This window comes from Boleophthalmus pectinirostris, unplaced genomic scaffold (genome assembly GCF_026225935.1).
Source record: "Boleophthalmus pectinirostris isolate CB_2022bp ecotype Guang Dong unplaced genomic scaffold, ASM2622593v1 HiC_scaffold_10, whole genome shotgun sequence".
NCBI classification, from domain to species: domain Eukaryota; kingdom Metazoa; phylum Chordata; class Actinopteri; order Gobiiformes; family Gobiidae; genus Boleophthalmus; species Boleophthalmus pectinirostris.
The window spans coordinates 24,860,128-24,880,153 of NW_026570971.1; the positions used below are offsets into that span (position 1 = coordinate 24,860,128).

The 20,026-nt window shown below is 37.2% G+C and overlaps 3 protein-coding genes across 3 annotated transcripts; 1 reads left to right on the plus strand and 2 right to left on the minus strand.

Moving 5' to 3' along the window:
* The first annotated feature begins 4,867 nt into the window (after positions 1-4,867).
* Positions 4,868-10,522, plus strand: si:ch211-10a23.2 (Galectin-related protein A-like). The gene is made up of 4 exons (XM_020921658.2): positions 4,868-4,932; positions 5,240-5,325; positions 7,737-7,929; positions 8,846-10,522. The coding sequence occupies exons 1-4, from the start codon at positions 4,906-4,908 to the stop codon at positions 8,987-8,989; spliced, it is 450 nt and encodes a 149-aa protein (XP_020777317.1). The 5' UTR covers positions 4,868-4,905; the 3' UTR covers positions 8,990-10,522.
* LOC129410114 (sperm-associated antigen 6-like) lies at positions 10,110-15,412 on the minus strand. Its single transcript, XM_055157499.1, has 12 exons — positions 15,283-15,412; positions 14,526-14,621; positions 14,278-14,444; positions 13,944-14,127; positions 13,667-13,872; positions 13,278-13,451; positions 13,042-13,194; positions 12,719-12,910; positions 12,527-12,643; positions 12,033-12,178; positions 11,854-11,926; positions 10,110-10,236 (listed from the first exon to the last, which is right to left on the minus strand). Exons 1-11 carry the CDS (start codon positions 15,305-15,307, stop codon positions 11,863-11,865), a joined length of 1,524 nt encoding a protein of 507 aa, XP_055013474.1. The 5' UTR covers positions 15,308-15,412; the 3' UTR covers positions 10,110-10,236; positions 11,854-11,862.
* A 375-nt stretch (positions 15,413-15,787) lies between these two features.
* LOC129410120 (polycomb complex protein BMI-1-A-like) lies at positions 15,788-19,780 on the minus strand. Its single transcript, XM_055157515.1, has 4 exons — positions 18,449-19,780; positions 18,236-18,334; positions 18,042-18,122; positions 15,788-17,712 (listed from the first exon to the last, which is right to left on the minus strand). The coding sequence occupies exons 1-4, from the start codon at positions 18,485-18,487 to the stop codon at positions 17,293-17,295; spliced, it is 639 nt and encodes a 212-aa protein (XP_055013490.1). The 5' UTR covers positions 18,488-19,780; the 3' UTR covers positions 15,788-17,292.
* Positions 19,781-20,026: the final 246 nt, after the last annotated feature.

The window sequence follows — 20,026 nt, forward strand, 5'->3', positions numbered from 1 at the left end:
TTAGTGGTGTCTAGAGCAGTAGGTTACGGGGACAAGGTCTTGTAGTGATGCTCCTATTGAAATCCCAATTGAACCATGCCTATTTGTATCCTCGTTTAGTCGTAGATCTATAAATGCAGTCCATAAAGCAGCACTAAGTCTCTATAGGAGCAGGGGCTGAGTCCCAAGGATGTATGGAAATAGGTTTGGGAGCACTGAGCATCAGCTGAGTGACTGTGCCTGCGCTACAGTGTCTGGATTCTGCAAAAAGGGGAAGAGAGGGAGGCCAGGCTCATGCTGCAGGGTCCTAAAGCCCGCAGCCTGTCCAGTATAAAGTGTTGTAAATGTGACTGTTGGTGTACATTTCATTCACGGAAAGTATGAATGCATTCTCAGATTTCTGAAATGAGAATGCAAATATTCCATTCATACTCTCAGAAGATATAGACAATAAATGATGATACTGAATAGGGATGGGACAAGATCTCATGCTACAAGATCTCGTCAGATAAAACTGTCATAAGACTGTGTACACATGTGAATAATTATCTCTTGAGAGATTTTTTTCCATTTAGTTTACATCTAGATTGGACAAAAATAATGGAAATGGAATGGAATCGCACAATTATTTTATTTTAAATTACTTCAAAATCTTGTCTTGTCTTGTTCTCATGGACCTAATCTTGCATCTCATTTCATATTATGGAAATTGTGTCTCATCCCATCCCTAATACTGAAAGTCATTTATGCAACTGACACAATAAATTAAATAACAAAATTAACTAAATTGGAATTATCCCCCCCAAAACCACTGAAAATTTACAAAATTGTAAAAAAAAACAAAAAAACAAACTCAGAGGTATATAAATAGTTAGGCCTGTCACGATAATTATCATCAACTTATCGTTCAATATGTTAGATTGAACAATAATTTTTGGAGGTCAATACCTGGACTTTTTTTTTTTTTTTTTTTGTTCTCTGATTTGAATAAATAATTTCTATGACTCATTATAGACACAAACTAACTGCTTAAGGCTTGCCTTTTGTTTATTGTACAATATTGTACCTTTACAATATTTTTTGGGGACAATTCAAATTTTTTATGGTTTGGTTTCAATATTATCATTTATCATCAATACTTCTACAATATATCACACTTCAAAAGCAAAAATGTTGTATTCCTGGTATAAATAAAACAAATCAATAAATTAGGCCTGTCACGATAAAAAAATTTTGAACTATGATGTATTTCTGAGGTAAATATAGATGATAAACAATAATACTGAAACTAGTATACACATCCAACGCACGACAACCCAAGAGCAGATTTAAACCACAACACAAAAACACTATTCTAAATGTACAATAAATGCAATAAATAAATAACAGAATAAAACACTTAAGTTCTTAGTCTGTATCTGTAATGAGTCATAGAAGTTACTAAATCAACTTTCTATGGCTCAAATCTTATCATATGGTCAAAAAATAACTCAAAATTTCCCCAAAAAATAGTGTTCCAGGTTTCATATATTGAACCATAAGTTGATATACCGGTAGTAAATATGGTTATAGGCCTACAATATGTAACTGTTTTGATTTAGTTTCAATACAAAGTCATGTATAAAGCGATTTGTCAGACCAATGCAGAGCCAAATTACAGAGCAGGGATTAGCACTCTTTATCAGGCAGCTGGAGCTAACTGCACGGTCAGGTTTTTGTGCTACATTTCTGTGTTGTCATCTTTTTGTGATAGAGACAGATGCACTGGGGTTTAGATCATAAACTATAGAAGTATATAGTCTGTGATTTAAACAGGCAGAGCTCAGAGACTGGAGAGGGACAAAAGGGCTTCATTAGTTTTCAATGCACCAAAAAGGGCTGATGCAACTCACTCTGCAGACTTGAAATCATGAAGCATTTACAATATTATGTTAAAATGGAGGAAAAGGTGACAGCTAATATCTTGTAAATGTAACGGCCAATTCAAAGCTTCCCCAAAGTTCTTCAAAAACTACATTCAAACATTTTTAATAGCAATGTATTACAAGTACAACTTCAGATACCATAACTAATTAGCTCTACTATAACCAGAAAATCACAATGTTGTTTGGCCCACTTCAGATAAATAAATAAACAATGCAGATACTTCATAGGAGCATAATTGCACTTTTAGTGATAGAAACAACGAGTAAAGACTGTGTTTCATATTCTCCGTAAAGTACACTTAAACCACTTCCTGAAACAAATCAAAACCTCTGCAGTATTTTTGCTCTATTGATATGCTGTCCAAACAGTGGGCAGGTGTGAATCAATGAAAATAGGTGGAGGAGCAACAGCATTACCTAAATAAAAGATACAAAGAGACATTAAGAACAGTACAGGATAGTGTTGATTAGTGCCTTAAAACTGTGACATACAAATTAATGTCATTTACACAATCATCTAAAATGCACCATAAAACCATTAAAATTGTGTTGGAGTATATTTCTATATTACTTTAGCCTAGATGTTGCCAGAGCTTAGCCAAAGAGGACACTTAAACACTGGGTACATCGGGTCTATTCCTCACTCTCTGCTGCCACTGAGAGGCGAATGGAACAACAACGTGGTTTAAAGAACACATACTGTGCTTGTGTCTGCAATAAAGTTATAATGTACAAATTAAATATTGCACAAAAATGCACAAATCACTCCAAATACAACTTTGAGAGGATAAAAGAGAAGGGGAAACAATTATAACATGGTTAAAAGCACTGAAAAGTCAATTTTGCATAAGAGGTGTGCTTTAAACATGCACAAAAAACAGGTCCGGTAAGTCCTTAAACTTTTTAGGGCAACTGTAAGTAGTCAGTTGGTGAATTGATGACTGAAGCAAAATGACAAACTGCACTGTCAGTGAATATTGATGAAACTCTAACAGGAATTTGAATGTTTATATGATTTGACAGAATCTCAGAGAAATTTCCAACTACTCAGCAAGCTGCCACAATTTATTCATCATTTTTACTGTGATGGCCTGAGAGACAATATTTTGCATATCTGTATAGGCATTTGTACAAATTGACAAATTTCACATCACACTGCCAAATAAGGCACAGACACAAACTGTATTAAGGACAGTGGAATCAGTTACTAATGGATAAAAGCAGATCTACCTTATATTTCCGTGTTTTCCATAGCTTTTGCTAAGACACTGGCGACACTTTTTTTTTTATTTAAATAATTTTATCTCTTTCCATTTGTGGAACATAACTGTCTATATTTACTCTTTAACCCATCAGTTATAATCACTATAGTCTCTTTTATAAATCCACAATAATACAATGAGCAACAAATTCAAACTGTGATATGCCAATATATAGTCCAGTTTATTTTAGACAACGGGAGGCTACCATAGTCTCCTGTATTAATAGGAAACACTGTATTTGATAAACAAAACTATTTCACAGTTCTCCCTTCTATCGAACAGCCAGGTTACATTGCTGTTCTTCTATTGCTTTATGATCGTTATATTGTCTTTATTGGGAAAAAGTTGCACTTTTAAATCTAATGGCCATTTCAACTTGTTTTTGTGTGTTTTTGTTATCTGCGCCATGCAGAGAGGAGAAACAGGTCATCCATAGACAAATCATTGATTCTATTCATCGAGTCTTTCATCCATTAATTACTATGGAAATACAATAACTGAGAAATATGTGACTGAGGATGGAAGAATCTTTTCAATCTAACCCCATTATCATTCATTTTGTATTTGTTTTGACCGTTATGTTTACATTATGAGCCATGTCTAGTTTAGGTCATAACTTACCATAGGTTAATTGGCTAATTTCACATTAGCTTGCACAGGGGTCTATTATAATGAGTGCACCATACATGCCCTACACATAACACGTTTATTACGAATTTGGCTGTTATAATCAAGCTTATTTTTGCTACACAAAACAAAATTTGAAATGGTCCTCATTATTTGATGTCATATAGCTGGCATAGCGGGACACTCCCTGGAACAAGTGTAGCGTCGGGCTGTAGTAAAATGCATGAACACACATGGCAAACAGAGCCGTAACGTCCACGTATCGATACAAAACCGGGTTTATATCTATTACGAGCAGATTTAACTCGGTGTTAATCTTGTTAAATCTTACCAGATTTGTGGCTATTTCAGGCTAAACGCTTCGCCTCGTCCCAGTCTTCATTTACGGAGCGCTGCACATTCGCCGTTCAGCCAAGGTTGCCAGATCGGGGTCGCATTTTCCAGCCTAATAATACGCTGAAAACGTCTATGGCTAAAAACCACAAGCAGTAAATAAAACTAATTTAATTAACCTTATTGTTTCTGTTGTTCTCAATTGATTTAATCGAAAATTGGCCATTTGTATAGGTTACAACATGCAGGCTAAAAAGTAAAAAAATATATATATAAAACAACATGCTATTAATATAGTTTGGGTCACTTTTTTAGTATTTTTAACTTGATTTAATGTTTAATGATTAAGGTCATGGCTCATTTCTTCCTATACTTATGATTTTTATTATTTTTAGTTTACAAATACCTTTATAATGTGTTTTTATACTATGGTATTTATTATATGATATAATTAGTATATTTATTATTTTTACTAATCACTATTTTAAAATCATTATTGGTTATTTTAGAATGCACACAGTTCATTTATAATATCACTCTTAGCCTAACCTAGACTGCATATACATTTTCAAAACCGACACTCTGCCAAACACTGTAGGTTTTATTCAATGTTGCCAAATTCTCCTCCTCCATCATCCCTCGAGCCAGCAGCAGCAGTGGAGCCTGTTTCCATGGCAACCCGGTGCAGGCGGGGTGCACGAGGAGGAAGCAGTCGTCGCCAAAACTCCCGTCTCCCTCTGTACGTCTCTGCACAGCTCCGCATCACGCCCTGCACACTGATGGAGGAAAAGGACAGCAACGACAATGTATGCATCCGATTTTCATTCATAATCTTAGCAAATTACAACAATTTTAATCCGATCTTTTTGTTAGTTAGCTAGCTTCTTGCACGGAGACGCCACACCACTGCAGCTGAGTCATTGATTAAGCTACTTAGCATCCCGGATCAATACAGCTATTGTTCCCAGCGGTGACTTAACTTAAACTGCATATTTCAGACTGCATACGGATGAGTTGTCTATTATAAGCCATGATAATAAACTGTAGTACATTAGCTAGCGGTACATGAAACCGGTCACCTTACAAAGCGCTCACGTTTCTATTGTTTTGCAGGAGGGCTACACCGGGGAGATAAAGGGGGGACTGCGGCCTTCAATGAAACTGGTTGTGATGGGAATCGTCAACAAAAAACCTCAAAGGTAATGTTCTTTCATTTAGATTTTTTTTCCCTTTCCATAAATATCCCATTGTTCTCACAAATATATAATTTAAGATCACGTCTGTTTTAAACATTTTGTTTAAATATGCCATATCTATTAATTATTTGATGTCTGTGGTCCCATGTGTGTTGACGTTGTGCAGTTTGCCAAACGTCAAATGCTGCCTTATCTGGAAAAATTTGACACAGTAACTCACACATACAATATATTACAATAACAAAGAGCAAAAATATAAATGTTAATAAAGTCAAAAGAAGTAGCAAAATAGCATACAAAATACAATATAATAAAAATAATAATACAAAATGCATCTCAGCTATACAAGAGGTGGGTAAGGAAAAACAGTGCAAAGATGAAAACAGTGACATAGAGTTATCAGCCAGTATGTTATATAATGAGTTGTGTTATTTTTAGTGCTGTCATGCGATTAAAAAAATTGAGAGATTAATTAATTATGATCTGTAATTAATTAATCTAATTAATCTAATTTTAATCTCACCAAAAAATTGCTGAGAAAAGCCTTCAGTTTGAGGTATTTTCATTTAAATTAATTATTACATTATTGTGGCAGATCAAAAGACTGATATAGATTAAAAAAAAGTGACTTTATAAAGTCATTTATTGTTCAACAAATCTCTCTCCAATTTGGCTGTTGAGCCCAAGTCTCCATGAATAAGAAACTGTTTGCTGTAAAGTAGCAAAGACGAGGAAATCTGAACATAATAACTTTTGTCTACTTAAAGACAATAAAAAGTCCAGTCTTTCCTTAACCAATGTTAAAAATATTATTGATAGAGAAATGCTTTATATATGAAATCACTGGTTTTAGTCCTTGTTTTAGTCCTGGTTTAGACCTGGTTTAGACCTGCTTTAGTCCTACTTTAGTCCTAGTTTAGTCCTGGAAAGGGTTAGTCCTGGTTTTAGTCCTGGTGTTAGTTCTGGTTTAGTCCTGGTTTAGTCCTGGTTTAGACCTGGTTTAGTCCTGGTTTAGACCTGGTTTTAGTCCTGGTTTTAGTTCTGGTTTTAGTTCTGGTTTAGACCAGGTTTAGTCCTAGACTGGATTAGTCCTGGTTTTAGTCTTGGGTTCTGGATTAGAGCGCACTTGAGGAAGCGCGGAACAGCGGCGATTAGCGGCGAGAAAAGCGGTCCACACGCGGCTCACGGCAGCACGTCGGTGTCCACGCAGTGTCTACGGAAGGAAACGTGGTCCGCGCGTTCTCAGGTTAATGACGATGATGAAGGTGTGTGTTTGTGTGTTTGCGTGTGTTTGTGTGCGTGTCCCCTCATGTGGCAGGTCACTATAGGACAGTAGTGCAGACATCATGAGCCTATGCAGGTTGTTTTCACCAGTGACATTTAAGTTGTAGGCGTATATTTGTTATTTTCTTTTATATTTCACGTCGGGAGAATAATTTCCAAGACACGAATGTGTTTTTACCTGTGCACTGCTGACTCTGTTCTACTGGCTCTTCGACCTCGTCCATTGTGCGACTGACGCCGCCAACGTGACGTTTACATCGCTCTTACTGCGCGCGTTTTGTGTGGGTTTCCGACAATGAGTGGAATTACCGAAATAAAAAAATGTATAAATGTGTTTTTTGTGTGTGTCTGTGTGTATGCTGTTGTCCCAACAAAACATAAAAACAGGTTTTATAATAAAGAAACTCACATACAGAAACACTAAAGTTAGAGATTAAAAATGAGATTAACGCGATTAAAAAACATAACGCGCTAAATATGACTGTAATTAATTAATCGCAATTAACGCGATAATTTGACACCCCTAGTTATTTTATGTAAATAGTAAATTCCAATATTGCCTAATCTAGACTCAATATATTCTACTGAAAGTTACAACTGCCCAGTAGTTTTAATGACATCCCTTGGCAATGCTAGGCCTGTCATGATAATTACTTCATAGACTTACCATCATTCAATATTTGAAAGCTGGAACAATATTTTTTTAGGGCCAATATTTATCGTTTGTATTACTGGGGAATTTTTGGTTATACTTTGGCAATATGATGAGATTTGAGCCATAGAAGGTTGAATGAATAACTTCTATGTGTCATTATAGATGCAAACGAAGTACTAAAGTGTTTAACCTTCTATTTATTTATTGCAGCTTTTGTAGTTTAAATCTTCTTTTATTATTTGTTAAAATAATGTTGTTGTGTCAGTGGCATACATTCAGTTTCAGTATTATCATCTATTGTCTATAATTACTTCAGCAATTAGAACGTACTTAAAATGTATTAATGTGACAGACCCATCAAGGGCCAATGTTTTCATGAGCAGTTTAATATCTAGAAGCCTTCCAACGTAATAATGTTGCTGTCCAGAAGATGTCACTCTTCAGTAAAATGTATTTCCTGTCCTCTTATGTGCAGTATGGAGGTGCTGGTGTCCAGTCAGCCCCGGGAGGAGGAGGGGGCTGAGGGGGCCGAAGGAGACGTGGGGCTGCAGCTGAAGATCAGTTTTAAGGAGAAGGCGATCCAGAGAAATGCTCGACTCAATGGGAAGTGGGGTCCAGCCGAAAACACTTTGTCCTTCTTCCCCTTCGCCTCTGGAGAACCTTTCAAGGTACTTCATCTCTGACAGGCGATTCATAGACTGTATATATAAATCGACATGGCTAAATCGCAGGAAGGAAGTGATCATGGGGGCGTTTTCAGCTCCAACGACTCTGGTTCCGATTGACTTTGCATTGAAAATTTGTCAACCCTCTATCTGTAACTGCTGCAGTGAGCCTTATCATTTTGGTATTAAAATGTATGTATTAATTCACGCTGTAATTCTGGTGTTCTTACTTCTCTATTTTGTCTGTAAATAAATTTCTATTCTTAATATGGAATTGGTTCCGAATTTGCCCCTGTAACTACTAGCATCAATCTTAATTTTACTGGAGCCAAATGCTATAGGTAATGCCACACTCCCTCAGTCAGCTTCTTTATACAGTCTACAGTCAAGTCTGAGAAGTCGAGGGCAAATTGTTGTGCCATGTCAATCATTCAACTATCTCTTATTACTACGCTCAGTCAGAAGGTAAAGGTTGAGTAATCTTGGCCAATTAGTCACAGCATCAACAGTGACTACTTCAGAGGTGACTTACTTTGACCAGTTTGTTAGACACACTCTTCCAATTCCAAGTATCGTTATTGTTCTAAAATTCCTTGAAAAAATACCTGACCTATGATGGCGGCGTTCTGCTTGTTTTAGCTGAGTTCTTCTCTCAAATAGAAAACACTCTGTTTCACCTTGTGATGTCATGTGGTAATACAGGATGTGCTCCACTATGTTATGAATGATTTGGATCATTTCAGCCCTGAAATTGCCAATACCTACTGAACAAAAAGTAAAAGGTAGCAAAACAAAACACAACTCAGGTTTGTTTTTGATGAGGTAACAACAATCTAACTTGGCTTAAAGCTCACATGAGTAAATTTTGTGTAATATAGGACCATTAAACTAAACCCACTAAACCCATATTATCTTTCAGATGGAGATTGTATGCGAGCACCAGCAGTTCCGTATCCTGGTGGACGGACAGCCTCTGTGCGGTTTCTCCCATCGCTTCACCCCTTTGGCCTCTCTCACCTCTTTACGAGTATGTGGAGACCTGCAGCTCACAAAGGTGGCCTAACCAAGGGGACGATTAGCTGTGTGTTTATTTAGAAAAGTGCTACGAACAAATCAACCCACGAGAAAACTGCATGGGTTTACTTGTTCCAAACAGAATTACACCTGACTCAAAATAATGTTGAAACCAAGTGCCTTCACTAGGTTCACTGCAGAGGAGCTGGGAATTATTGGTTGAATGTACAACTGGCAATGATGGTTTGTGTTCAACCACTAATCTGATCCAAATTTATGACTTTGCAATTATTGATACTTTGCAGTGACATCATGCTGGGGGTGTATTTGTATGTATTTCTATGGTGGAATGTTCATCAGCTATCATAGTGACACTATTTAAAGACAAAAACAGAAGATAGAAAATTTATTTAAACAACACATTTTAAGGAATTTGTGATCTTTGATCTGGTTAAAAAAGGTGACTAATTGAAAATGCTAGCAAGCTTGTGACTGTAATTTAATGTTTAAGAGACTTGTTTAACAGCAGAAATCAGCTCACTTGTTGTAGTTCCATCTAAGTCAGCTCTTTCTGGTCAGATTGTGTTCAAACAAAGCTCACTTTACACACCCACAGTGAACGTTGATGACATCAGCTGCAAAGTATCAATAGAAACAGTTATTGAATTTCTTATTTAGGATGGTTAATTAGACAGAGAGAGAAGTACAAAGATGGATTGATTTAAATATATAATGAAAGGTGTCGTAACATATTTTCAGATCCCAGAAGGACATTTGAGTTAGCGAACAGTTAATTAGTTAAAGGTGCACTATGTAACTTTTCTGGTGCCTTCTTTTTCTCCATGAAAAATATGTTATTGCTTTGCCTATAATGTTGCACACTATGACAATGAACTTGTCTGTCTTGCATTTATTCAATTAAAGGTGTTTTTTAAACCTACAACTTTTGCACCCCTGCTTGTCTCCATGAAGATAGACAAGTTTAATGTGATATTGTGGAACATTCTAGACAAAGCAATGCAAAGAATGTCTATTTAGATTGTATACACTTCTTTATACAGTCACAGCAGGCATAGCCAACTTCCACTGTTGGAAATAAAATTATTATTAACAGAAATCTTAATTTATAAATGGTGGTACCACAATAAATATTTTAATTTTCATCAATTGCTACTTCATTAAAAGTCTTTCTTAATTCAGCAAACAAAGTGTAGAAGCTTGAAGGTGCATTGTATAACTTTTCTGGTGGAGGTGTCATCAGATGCTTTTCTTCATGGAGTCATGTTATTGCTTTGTCTGGAAAAGAAACACCTGTAATTAAATAAATGTTAGGTAGAGCTGTTTAATGTTATACTGTGGAACATTTCAGGCAGACCGATGACACATCCATAAAAACAAACAGATGGACCCCCAACCAAAAATTTACACAGTGCACCTTTAATTGTTTAGTCTAAAACACTGAATCCTCAGAATTAAAATGAATGTGTCTGAACAGTGTGAGAGCCCAGTGCAGTACTGTAACAGGTGTAATCATGTAATGTAGCCTATAATAGTGCATGCCATTTACACACAGTGACTTTGAGTTCCCTTAAAACTAATATTTTCAATCATAAAATAAATACACTTTTGTTTGGTATCATAATAAGTTTTGTACAATTTTAAGCTCTAGACAATTACTTGATTTTCCTTCTAAGCACTTTGTACGGTAATGTTTCATGTTGCAATAAATGACTTAGTTGTTATATTTGTGGTTTCTTTAAATTATTACCGAACTCATTGTATCATATCTTGGACTGTTGACATGTTTTTTCAACTTAAGTGGTTGAGACAGGCTTGAGTCAGCACTGGGAGCGCCGCTTACAACATTAAAAAAAAAAAAAAAAAACACAGTAAAAATTTGACGTTAGAAAAAATACCTTCCTTTAGGCTCCACAGGTCTGAACCCGAACAAAAATTTACTGGTGTTTTAGCCATTTGACGAATAAGCAAAAAGTACTAATGCTGTTATTATAGTAAAGGTCTTTGTTATACTTTCTATAAAAATAATAAATTTAAGTCTTTTAGGCATTATTAATCCCTCTACTGAGAATCAGGAACAGTTTTATTGCCATCAGTGATGAGAAAAGTAATCACTTTTGTTATATAAGTAAAAGTACAGATACAGGGGCAAAAGATTACTCAAGCAAAAGTATCACATGGAAAAATCCAATTAACTAAAAACATTAAAATGCCTCTTTAAAAATGTACTTAAAGAGTGAAAACTAAAAGTATTTCGTGCATATTCTTAGATGTAATGAAGCGTCAAATGTACTGATTTTGATAAAGATTTGGGTTGAATTTTACTCAGTAGAAAGCAATTAAATGGCACTGCCACACTGGGGCTGTAAGGGGTCAATAGCTGTTAAAAACAGACTATAGCATTGTCCTACACACTTTTGAACTCTGAAACCTTTTAGAATTACTTTTTAATGTGTATAGTAAAAAAAAAAGATATTTTATGGAAAGCAAACACAGTTAAAATGAAAAAGGTGTTTACAAAGATAGTAAAAAATAATACCCTATACGTTTGTGTATCTTGTTTTTTTTGAAAGAGAAAAAAAAAACATGCATTGATTACTATTGCATTTTATTTCTTTTAAAAAATATTATACCTACAAAATGTGATTTTATGATTCAAAGAATTCCTATAAAATTGTGTTAGTGTAAAAATCTAGGTGGTATTCATTCATAAAAGTATTAATTAAAATATAAAAATAATCTAATGGCATCTACCTCCTGTATGTGTATGGAGTTAATATATTATTATTATTTCTATTATATAACATAAGAAAGATATATGTATAAAAAAAATAACTGATTAAATGAATAGTTAAATACAAAGAAATCAAAGTTTCTATTTTTGTTCAAATTTACTAGTGTCAATCAGGCTGGTTGATAGTTTTCTAGACGCTCCAGTAATGCCTCTGAGTATCCAGGAGAGTAGTATCTGCAAACAGAAAAAACAAGCCTTCATATAAAAACACAACTAAATTCCATATATTATTTTATATTTTGAAGTAATGTCATTTTAAAACAGTAACATGTGCACACACCTGACTATCTCTTCTGGGAAGCAGCTGTTAATGGCGTTGATGTGGTCCTGTAGAACTGACCCGGGCTCTGCATCAATCTCCTGCACTTTCTTCAGTCCTCCACTGGTGACAAAGAGCCGCCGCGCTTTACTGTCATGAGGCAGGATCTGAGAGACCACAGGAGAAGAGAAGGGTAAGAAAACTGAAAAAATATATATTATTTTTAAATTTATTTGTACACTATTTACTTGTATAGATTTTATACTATAATATACTTTATGATGGTTATTCTCATGTTATGGTTATTCATTTTAACTGATGTTGTCATTTTAATCTGATTTGGGATTAGAAAGATAAAATGGCTATAGTTCTAGTGAAAAAATTTGACATTTTATTTTATTTACCATTTAATAATTTGCAAGGAGGCTAATGAAAAATGTATGGCATAAAACAGGCTTCATAATTCAGAAAATATAACTAAATTCAGAAAAGGGTGAGTTTATTCTATACTGTACCTTGCTGAATTGGCCAACCACATGTTTGAGAATATTGGAGGGGGCATCATAGAGTAGGGGCTCTAGACCAGGAAGATAGGTGCATTTTTGGAGGATGCTCTTCAGTGCTTTCTTACTCTGATGCACATAAGTGAATCAAATATCAGTAATTTGTCATTTTTATCTTGTAACATCATAACCACTCAGCCTTACCTTGGTCTGCAGGTCCTCAGAGCTGTTGGGGTCCATGTAGAGCTTCAATAGTTTTGGGAGCAGGCTGCACATAGCTACTGCTTTGGCATGCTCTGGAGTGTGCTGTCCAATCTGGTTTATGGACCACACTGTTGCAGCTTTGATGTGATGCTCAGGCTCCTCCGATAGGCATAAGGCAAGCTGAGGCACCCCCTAGAGGAGAGGGCAGGTACGCACTTAAGTTTCAATCCGTTTATATGACCTACATACCAAACCCCGAAGAATGCCTCCACTTTTAGATGCCGCTAGTCTTATGGTGATTAGGAGATTTTACACACACGCACCTTAGAAAGAATGACAGCCATAGCTAGATTCTCATTGTGTGCTGCTATGTATCCCAGCATCATGATCCCAGGCAGACGCATCTGTCCACTGCATTCGCCCAAGTAGTCTATAACAGTTGCCAGACTTCCATAGTTCACTATTAACTGAGCCAGCTGGAAAGTTACATAAACACTGCACATTACCTTTTCAGGTCTATGTATGCATCCAGTAATATAGTGTGTGTCATGTGCTGTACCTCTGGTGTATGCTTGACTACCTCTCTCATAAGCGTAGTGACGTTTTTCCTCACATACTCGTCTGGGTCTTTAAGGCAGGCAATTGCTGCAGGGAAAATCTCCGCCTCGATCACCATCTCAGCCAGACTGTGGGAGTGCTTACTGATCTGACTCAACGCTGAGAACACCTGTCTCTGGATTCATAAACAGAATAAACTCAGGTGGAAAGATTTTTAAACATTTTTCACATTGTAGTTGTATTTTTTATGGTTGAAAATTATGTCAAATCCAATACAGCACATGTTAAATGTGTCCACCTTTAAGGCAAATTCAATGGTAAACTGAGCTGGTAGTAAATAAAATCAGTGTATATAAAATACATCAACAATGTGTTTGCCCTGACCTCTACCTTGAGTTTGGCGTCTGGATTTAGAATCATTTGTGCCAAATGTGCAATAGCCCCAGTGTCCACCACTGTATGGGCCAGTTGTGGTGTGTGTTTGCAGATGTCACTCAGTGTAGAGGCAGCGATACGTTTCAGGGCTATTTCAGGCTCCTGGAGAGACAAGACCAGCAGAGGAGCTGCACCTGCATCCACGACGGCTTGAGATAGAGCTGCACAGGATACACGTGTTACTTAAATCATACTACATACACTTCATTAGTTGTTCATCACAATGTCTTACATGCATTGTGCCGTGCGATGCAGCCCAGAGCCCAGGCAGCTGCCTCCTTCACCCCGGGGTCAAAGTCCTCGAGGCAGAGCACCAGAGCTTTGGCTCCTCCAGACAACACCACAGCCTCAGCCAGCTCAGGAGAGTGTTTGGCTACAGCCCGCAGCACAAACGCTGCTGCCTTTTTGTAAAACCGCTGTAGAAAACCAAGACACCGTTGAGTTTTCTAATTTAAAAGCAATGTAGTCTAAATGCACCAGGGCCCTAGATTTCTCTCTTTTTTTTTTTTTAATCATTGATTGGTTGGTCTTATACCCATGACATGCAAAAAAAAGTGCATACTAACATTCTGTGAATCAAGAGAGTTGACAAGTTGGGGGAGGATGTCTGCTTTCACCACAGCTTCAGCCAGGTCATTATTGTGGTCTGCCAGGCGGCCGAGAGCCAAGGCTGCAGTCTGCTGGATACTAGGTACTACATCCAGCATAAGTGGGCGTAGCAAGGACATCACACCTGTTGGGAAATAAGATCCTAAAATAAATTATTTAAATAATACCTATGTTTATATTTAAGCTTTGTTTGAATGTTCCTTACCCATATTTTGCAGAATTTCTATGTTTTGTGGCCGGTTTGCAAGATCAGCCACAGTCTGAACAAATTGCATTCGGGATCTCTGGTACTGTTCGAAAACTACAACACAAGAAAGCAATGAATAAATTAATTGGTCAAAAATGTATAATATGATGTACTGCCAGTAAAACTAGGTACTACCTCATGAAAGTAGTTTACATTACATATTATTATCTAAGTATTTTATGCATTACATAAATGCTGTCATAACCTATTAAAGACACTGAAAGAGGTAAACAACAAATGAGCTGTTCAAATGGTATAACCTCAAAAACAGGACTGGCTAACTACACAATAGGTAACATCTGCACTATGTTGCGATAATCTGCGTATGACTTGGAGGCAGCACCACGACAGCATAAATAATGTCTAGGGGTTTTCCTCCTTTTTAGCGCATTCTGTGAGCTCCTTGTTTAAGCTTAACGCTATATTTGCAGAGGAATGTTACGCTCTCTTCCCAGGCATTGTTGCTGCTGTCACAAGTATCCACGTATTTGACAGTAACTAATTTTATTAGCCTACAGTTTTCACTGTAATGCATTACACTACTACATTCCTGCAATTTTGTGTATTAATTATCTAATCTATGAATATATTACTGAAACAGCTAACGTGAAGTAAATTATACCCAACATTTATGCCAGTTGCTAGCCTTTTTGTTAGTTAGCCTACTGGACCAATAGTTAACTTTGGGGTGCCAATCAAACGCAGTGTTTCTTACCTTGAATTATTTGTCGTTGACTCATTGTTTATTACTTATTTTGGACTAATTTCCCCACGCAGTCTGAAGCGGTTGACAGATCCAGATGAAGCCGTGCAGCTCGGTTTGCGTCGGTTTGAGTCGGCTTGTGTTGTTAAGCCAATGATGTTCATTATGTCTTCTTATATACATTGTCTTTAAAAAGAACCTAAGAAGTTAAAGGCTAAAGCCTTGTGTTGTTGTTACTTGTTGCCATGGTAATCTCCTGGCAACGGCAGTCTCCCCAAAGATTGTGTTTTGTGAGGATGAGAGTCTGAGGGCAGATCAGCGGTCATCATGTGATGCTGACGCCGATATCAGGTGCTATGGCCATCTATTTTGCCTTTCATTCTTGCTCTGTTCATGTAACTGTTGATTAACATTACAAGTATCATGCTAAGATTTGTGTTGTATTTAACGTGTGTGTGTGTTTGCCATTACATTGCCACTGGTCGAGAGACGCTTAGACCAAAAGCCGACACATAACCACGTTATTAACATTATAGCTGTTAAACAAATGTCAGCTAATTTCCCGTTTCGCGCGCATCTTACTTCGTTGATTTTTTTTTTTTTTTTTTTTTTTTTTTGCCATTTCAAATTTGTGGAAACTTTACCTTGCTACAAAGGTTTGTCTGATTTTAATTTATTTTTATTTATTCTTCAAAATCAGTCTAAAGTCTGGGGAAAGCTGGTATACTTTGGTCAATTGCCGGTTTAGGCTAAATTGCATAATTTGGTCAGTTTGAGTATCGCTTGGGTTTCCAATGTTAGCCAACATAAACATGCTGTCTAGCTATTTGCTTTCCACGTAGATAGTCAAGTACAACTAACAAACATTTGGACTGACCAACATGTAAAATTTTATTGTATCGTTAAAACAGTTTTTGTTGCTATATTATGGGGCTAGCTTGTTGAGTGTGTTATTATTTTGCAGTTGACTAAATCAGTAATGCTATGAAAAGCCTTGCCTTGCTAAAGCTGCCTTTTGCCCAACGCCCGTCTTTCTCAGGTAATGCAAAGTTACACAATTTTAAAAAGATTTAACGTCATATTAGTTGAACTCTTTTTTTTTTTTTTTTTTTCTTCAATTAAATTCTTTAGCGGGAGAAAAGAAATCTAACGTTAAATGTTAGGACGCCATCATGGCGTTGGCTCTCCGCGTTTGACTTTTGCATGCAAGTCATTGGTTTTAATATTTTTTCCATATTCAGGAAAGAATACGTGTAAAATGTTTATTTAGATGTTTTTATACTGTGCAACAGTAACAATACAACAGGTTGTCCATACAATCGAGCGAATAAACACGAGAGACATTAAAACATCATAATGAATATGAAACTGAGCAGCCCCAGTCTTTGAGAACAGAAGAAAAGAATAACATGATTAAATAATAGTTGTTGTTTTTGTTTTGTTTTGTGTGTGTGTTTTGTTTTTTGTTTTTTTTTTTAACAGCTGGTTTTTGAAAATCAGCTAAAACAACATGGATAAAAATCAAATTTTACAAAGCACTGCTGATGTGAAGGCAAACTTTTCTCGCATAAAAGCCTCATTTTTAACCGTCTTGACGCAAACCTCCCTGTACAAGTTCTCTCATAATACAAATTCCTTAATGGCTTTCCTCTACGTTTAAGATTTCTAAAGATTACGTAAATGCATATTAAAAGAGTAGGCTATAAAAGCTTTAAAAACCAAGAGATAACAAAAGCATGCACGTATCATCTTAAGCTTGTTAAGCACATGGATGAATTTGCAATGACATACGTTTAATTTGAACAAAACAAATAGAACTTCAGTCACTGTAAAATAACAGCTTTGCTCATCCTTTTTTCCCATGTTTTTTTTCAGTTTTTACAGTCTTTGATTTTGAATTTCCAACAGTAAAAAACGTCCTTAAATAGTTTATTTTGAAATGTATCCGATCCCTCCAGTATAAACTTAAGATGTGATAATATATTAACAACAAATTGAGGGGGGAAAAAAGAACATCGTTGTCTACACCGCTATATAGGTTGGCATAAAATTATAAACTGGATCAGGCGACGACTCTTCGGGGAGCCATCCAGAAGACGATCCGTTCAGTGCAACCTTCCTCGGTTTGTTGGCGCCGCTGTTCCCGCTGGGAAACTGTGTAAAAGAGCGGCTGGGGGCGGGTGGTGCAGTTATTGACGTCCCGTTCACGTTGTTATTGCCGTGCGTGGTCTGCAGGGGACGCGGAGACTGCGTCGCTGTAGCGGGACTCGGCAGAGAAGAGGACGTGGACGGAGCCCCGGTGGGACTACGCGCTTTGTCGCTGGCAGAGTCACTGTCTGGCCCCGATCTGCCGGTGCTGTTCTGCCCGTCCTGCTCCGAGTGACTCACCTTCATCTTCTTACAGCTGGGTCTGACCCGATACTTGAGGGGAAGCGGACCATTCTGTGGAGGCGAGTTAAAACTTTTAAAAACTGCTTAACAATTTGGTCTAGCTTCATTGACAATGACAATAAAAATAAAAATAAAAGACTTAGGAACTAGTGGAAATTTTAAAAAGTTATTTCTCACTGAGAGCTTTGACTGCATTATGACACTGATACCTATTTGAACACATTTAGAATTTATTCAATTATTCAATACATCAGGAACAGCACAAATAATAACACCATTGGTTGGAATACCATAGCACTTAAAAAGGTTTAATTATTAAATAAAGCAATATTTGATTACATAGCACAATATTTTGGATATCATAAAATAGTGATTCTTACCCTTCTCCATGTGTATATATAGGCTATGTCCATTAATGTGTAGTAATCTTTCAGAGGTTCATCTTCATACATAACATCCACCTGTTAAAAATGTGCCATTATAATAATTGCCGACAATTAAACTGAAAAATATAAACACATTGATATTTTTCGATACAGAGAAAGGACTTGAAAGTAAGCATATTGTCTCTGACCTGATAGGAGTTTGGGATGTCCATTTTACTGCGGAGAAACTTTCTAAGATGCATCACTGTCATTGCTGCTGGACACTGCAGGTACCTTTTATTTGCTAGCTGCAATTACATATAGAACAGTTAAATACCACCCTAAATCAATTAAATATATTGAAAAAAAATACAATAAAACACAAATTCCTCCTCAATGAAAATTTAATGGAAGTAATGTACCTGTTCTTTAACCTGCTTTCCTTCTGGTCCCATTCCCATTCTGTGCAGACAAATTAAAGGTTGTATGGAGGATTTTTTGTTTTGTTTTTTTTGTTTCAAGTTGTCAATGATAGCATTATAGAGGTGCAGTAGCCTTGTAATTATGATGACCAAAAAAAAGAGAATAAAAATTCATCAACTCTGGACGTGGTGGGGCCAGCTAAACATTTGCCAATAGATAACGACATTGCCTCGTTATCTGTTAGCTGACAGGCTGTCAATCAATCTCCCTACGTTTCTAGCGTAACTGACTTGCCTGCGCGCCAGCCGGTACGTGGTTTACGTACGCCTGTCACGCAGTCCACAGACGCAAGACGCACAGACGCTGTTTACTCCACCAACGCAACAGTTCTTAGCGGCTTTTTTTGACCTATATCTTCCTCGCAGTTAGCACAAAGTTTGTTGCAATGGCAGACAAGAATCCAGGAGCAGTTAGCCGCAAAAGAAAGTCCGTTTTTGAGGTCGCTGAAAGAAGAAGACAAGGGGAAAAGCAGCGAAGCCAAACTAAGGTGATTCTTGAAGATTCATTCCAGCGATGGCGCAACTGAAGCAGACGCAGGGTCTAAAGACTGACGCACTGGTCGCCAAATTACTCCTGGACAGGTAACTTCTGCTTATTATGAAAACGTACTTTATTTCCAAGAGCTAGTCAAACGTTTTTCAGGACACGAAAGCGATATCCTATGTCTGAAAACGTAATTTTCAAGGCAAAGAAAGAGTCCGCTTGCTGCTGCGTGTTGTAGCTAGTTCATTCGCACTGAATCTCCGCGCACTCTTCTCTGCTCCCCTTTCCTGCTCCTGTTCCCGCTGCCCGTTCCGCTCTTCCCCCTGCTCCTCACTTCTCCGGGCACGGAATCTCCGCGCACCGCTCCCCTCTCCTCTCTCCTCTCCCTGCTCCCCTCTTCTCCCTGCTCCTCACTTCTCGTCCGCGAACGAAATGTCCGCACACCCGCTCACCCCGCTCCTCACTTCTCCGCCTTGCCTAACCAACACTGTAGTTAGTTGTTTACAAGTCATGTGCAGCTCACCGGCTGTAAACAAACCTGTTTCTGGCGTAAAGAGGAGGCGGGAGAAGGCGTTTCTACGTAGGGAGCTGTAGGGGAGGGGGGGTGGTTTCACGCATGCGCAACATTTGAAAAAGGACAAACAGTCGCTGGATTTCTCGTTCCTTGGAAAATCCTCTATACAACCTTTAACTGATAGCTGTTTTTCTATGTATATTTTTGTTTGCTCAAATTATGAACTTGATTAAAAAAAATAAACCCTCAGCCTCTCAAATGTAGTGAAGTAAAAGTAAAAAGTATCCATTTATAAATATATGAATATCTAAAATATGTACTTAATTACAATACTTTACTACTTTTACTTCGTTATGTTCCACCATGGATTGCCATTGTCAGTGACTTTGACTAAAATTGGTGGCGATAGAGACAATATTGTAGCCACTGCTGCCCTAGAATAGACTGAGTACATACCAGTGTCTTGCCCAAGGACACAACAGCACTGGTCTGAGTGGGATTTGAACCACTGATTTTTGGG

What these genes read in the sequence shown, in the direction of transcription:
- LOC129410114 (XM_055157499.1), bottom strand. Translation starts at nt 15,307, where the DNA reads ATGAGTCAACGACAAATAATTCAAG. An exon ending in CATCGCACGGCACAATGCAT is followed by an intron (nt 13,873 to 13,943) that starts GTAAGACATTGT and finishes TATCCTGTGCAG; the next exon opens with CTCTATCTCAAGCCGTCGTG. An exon ending in TGGCTGTCATTCTTTCTAAG is followed by an intron (nt 12,911 to 13,041) that starts GTGCGTGTGTGT and finishes CCTCTCCTCTAG; the next exon opens with GGGGTGCCTCAGCTTGCCTT.
- si:ch211-10a23.2 (XM_020921658.2), top strand. Translation starts at nt 4,906, where the DNA reads ATGGAGGAAAAGGACAGCAACGACAAT. An exon ending in GTCAACAAAAAACCTCAAAG is followed by an intron (nt 5,326 to 7,736) that starts GTAATGTTCTTT and finishes TCTTATGTGCAG; the next exon opens with TATGGAGGTGCTGGTGTCCA. An exon ending in CCTCTGGAGAACCTTTCAAG is followed by an intron (nt 7,930 to 8,845) that starts GTACTTCATCTC and finishes ATTATCTTTCAG; the next exon opens with ATGGAGATTGTATGCGAGCA.
- LOC129410120 (XM_055157515.1), bottom strand. Translation starts at nt 18,487, where the DNA reads ATGGGAATGGGACCAGAAGGAAAGCAGGTTAAAGAACAG. An exon ending in ACATCCCAAACTCCTATCAG is followed by an intron (nt 18,123 to 18,235) that starts GTCAGAGACAAT and finishes CATTTTTAACAG; the next exon opens with GTGGATGTTATGTATGAAGA. An exon ending in ATATATACACATGGAGAAGG is followed by an intron (nt 17,713 to 18,041) that starts GTAAGAATCACT and finishes TCGCCTCCACAG; the next exon opens with AATGGTCCGCTTCCCCTCAA.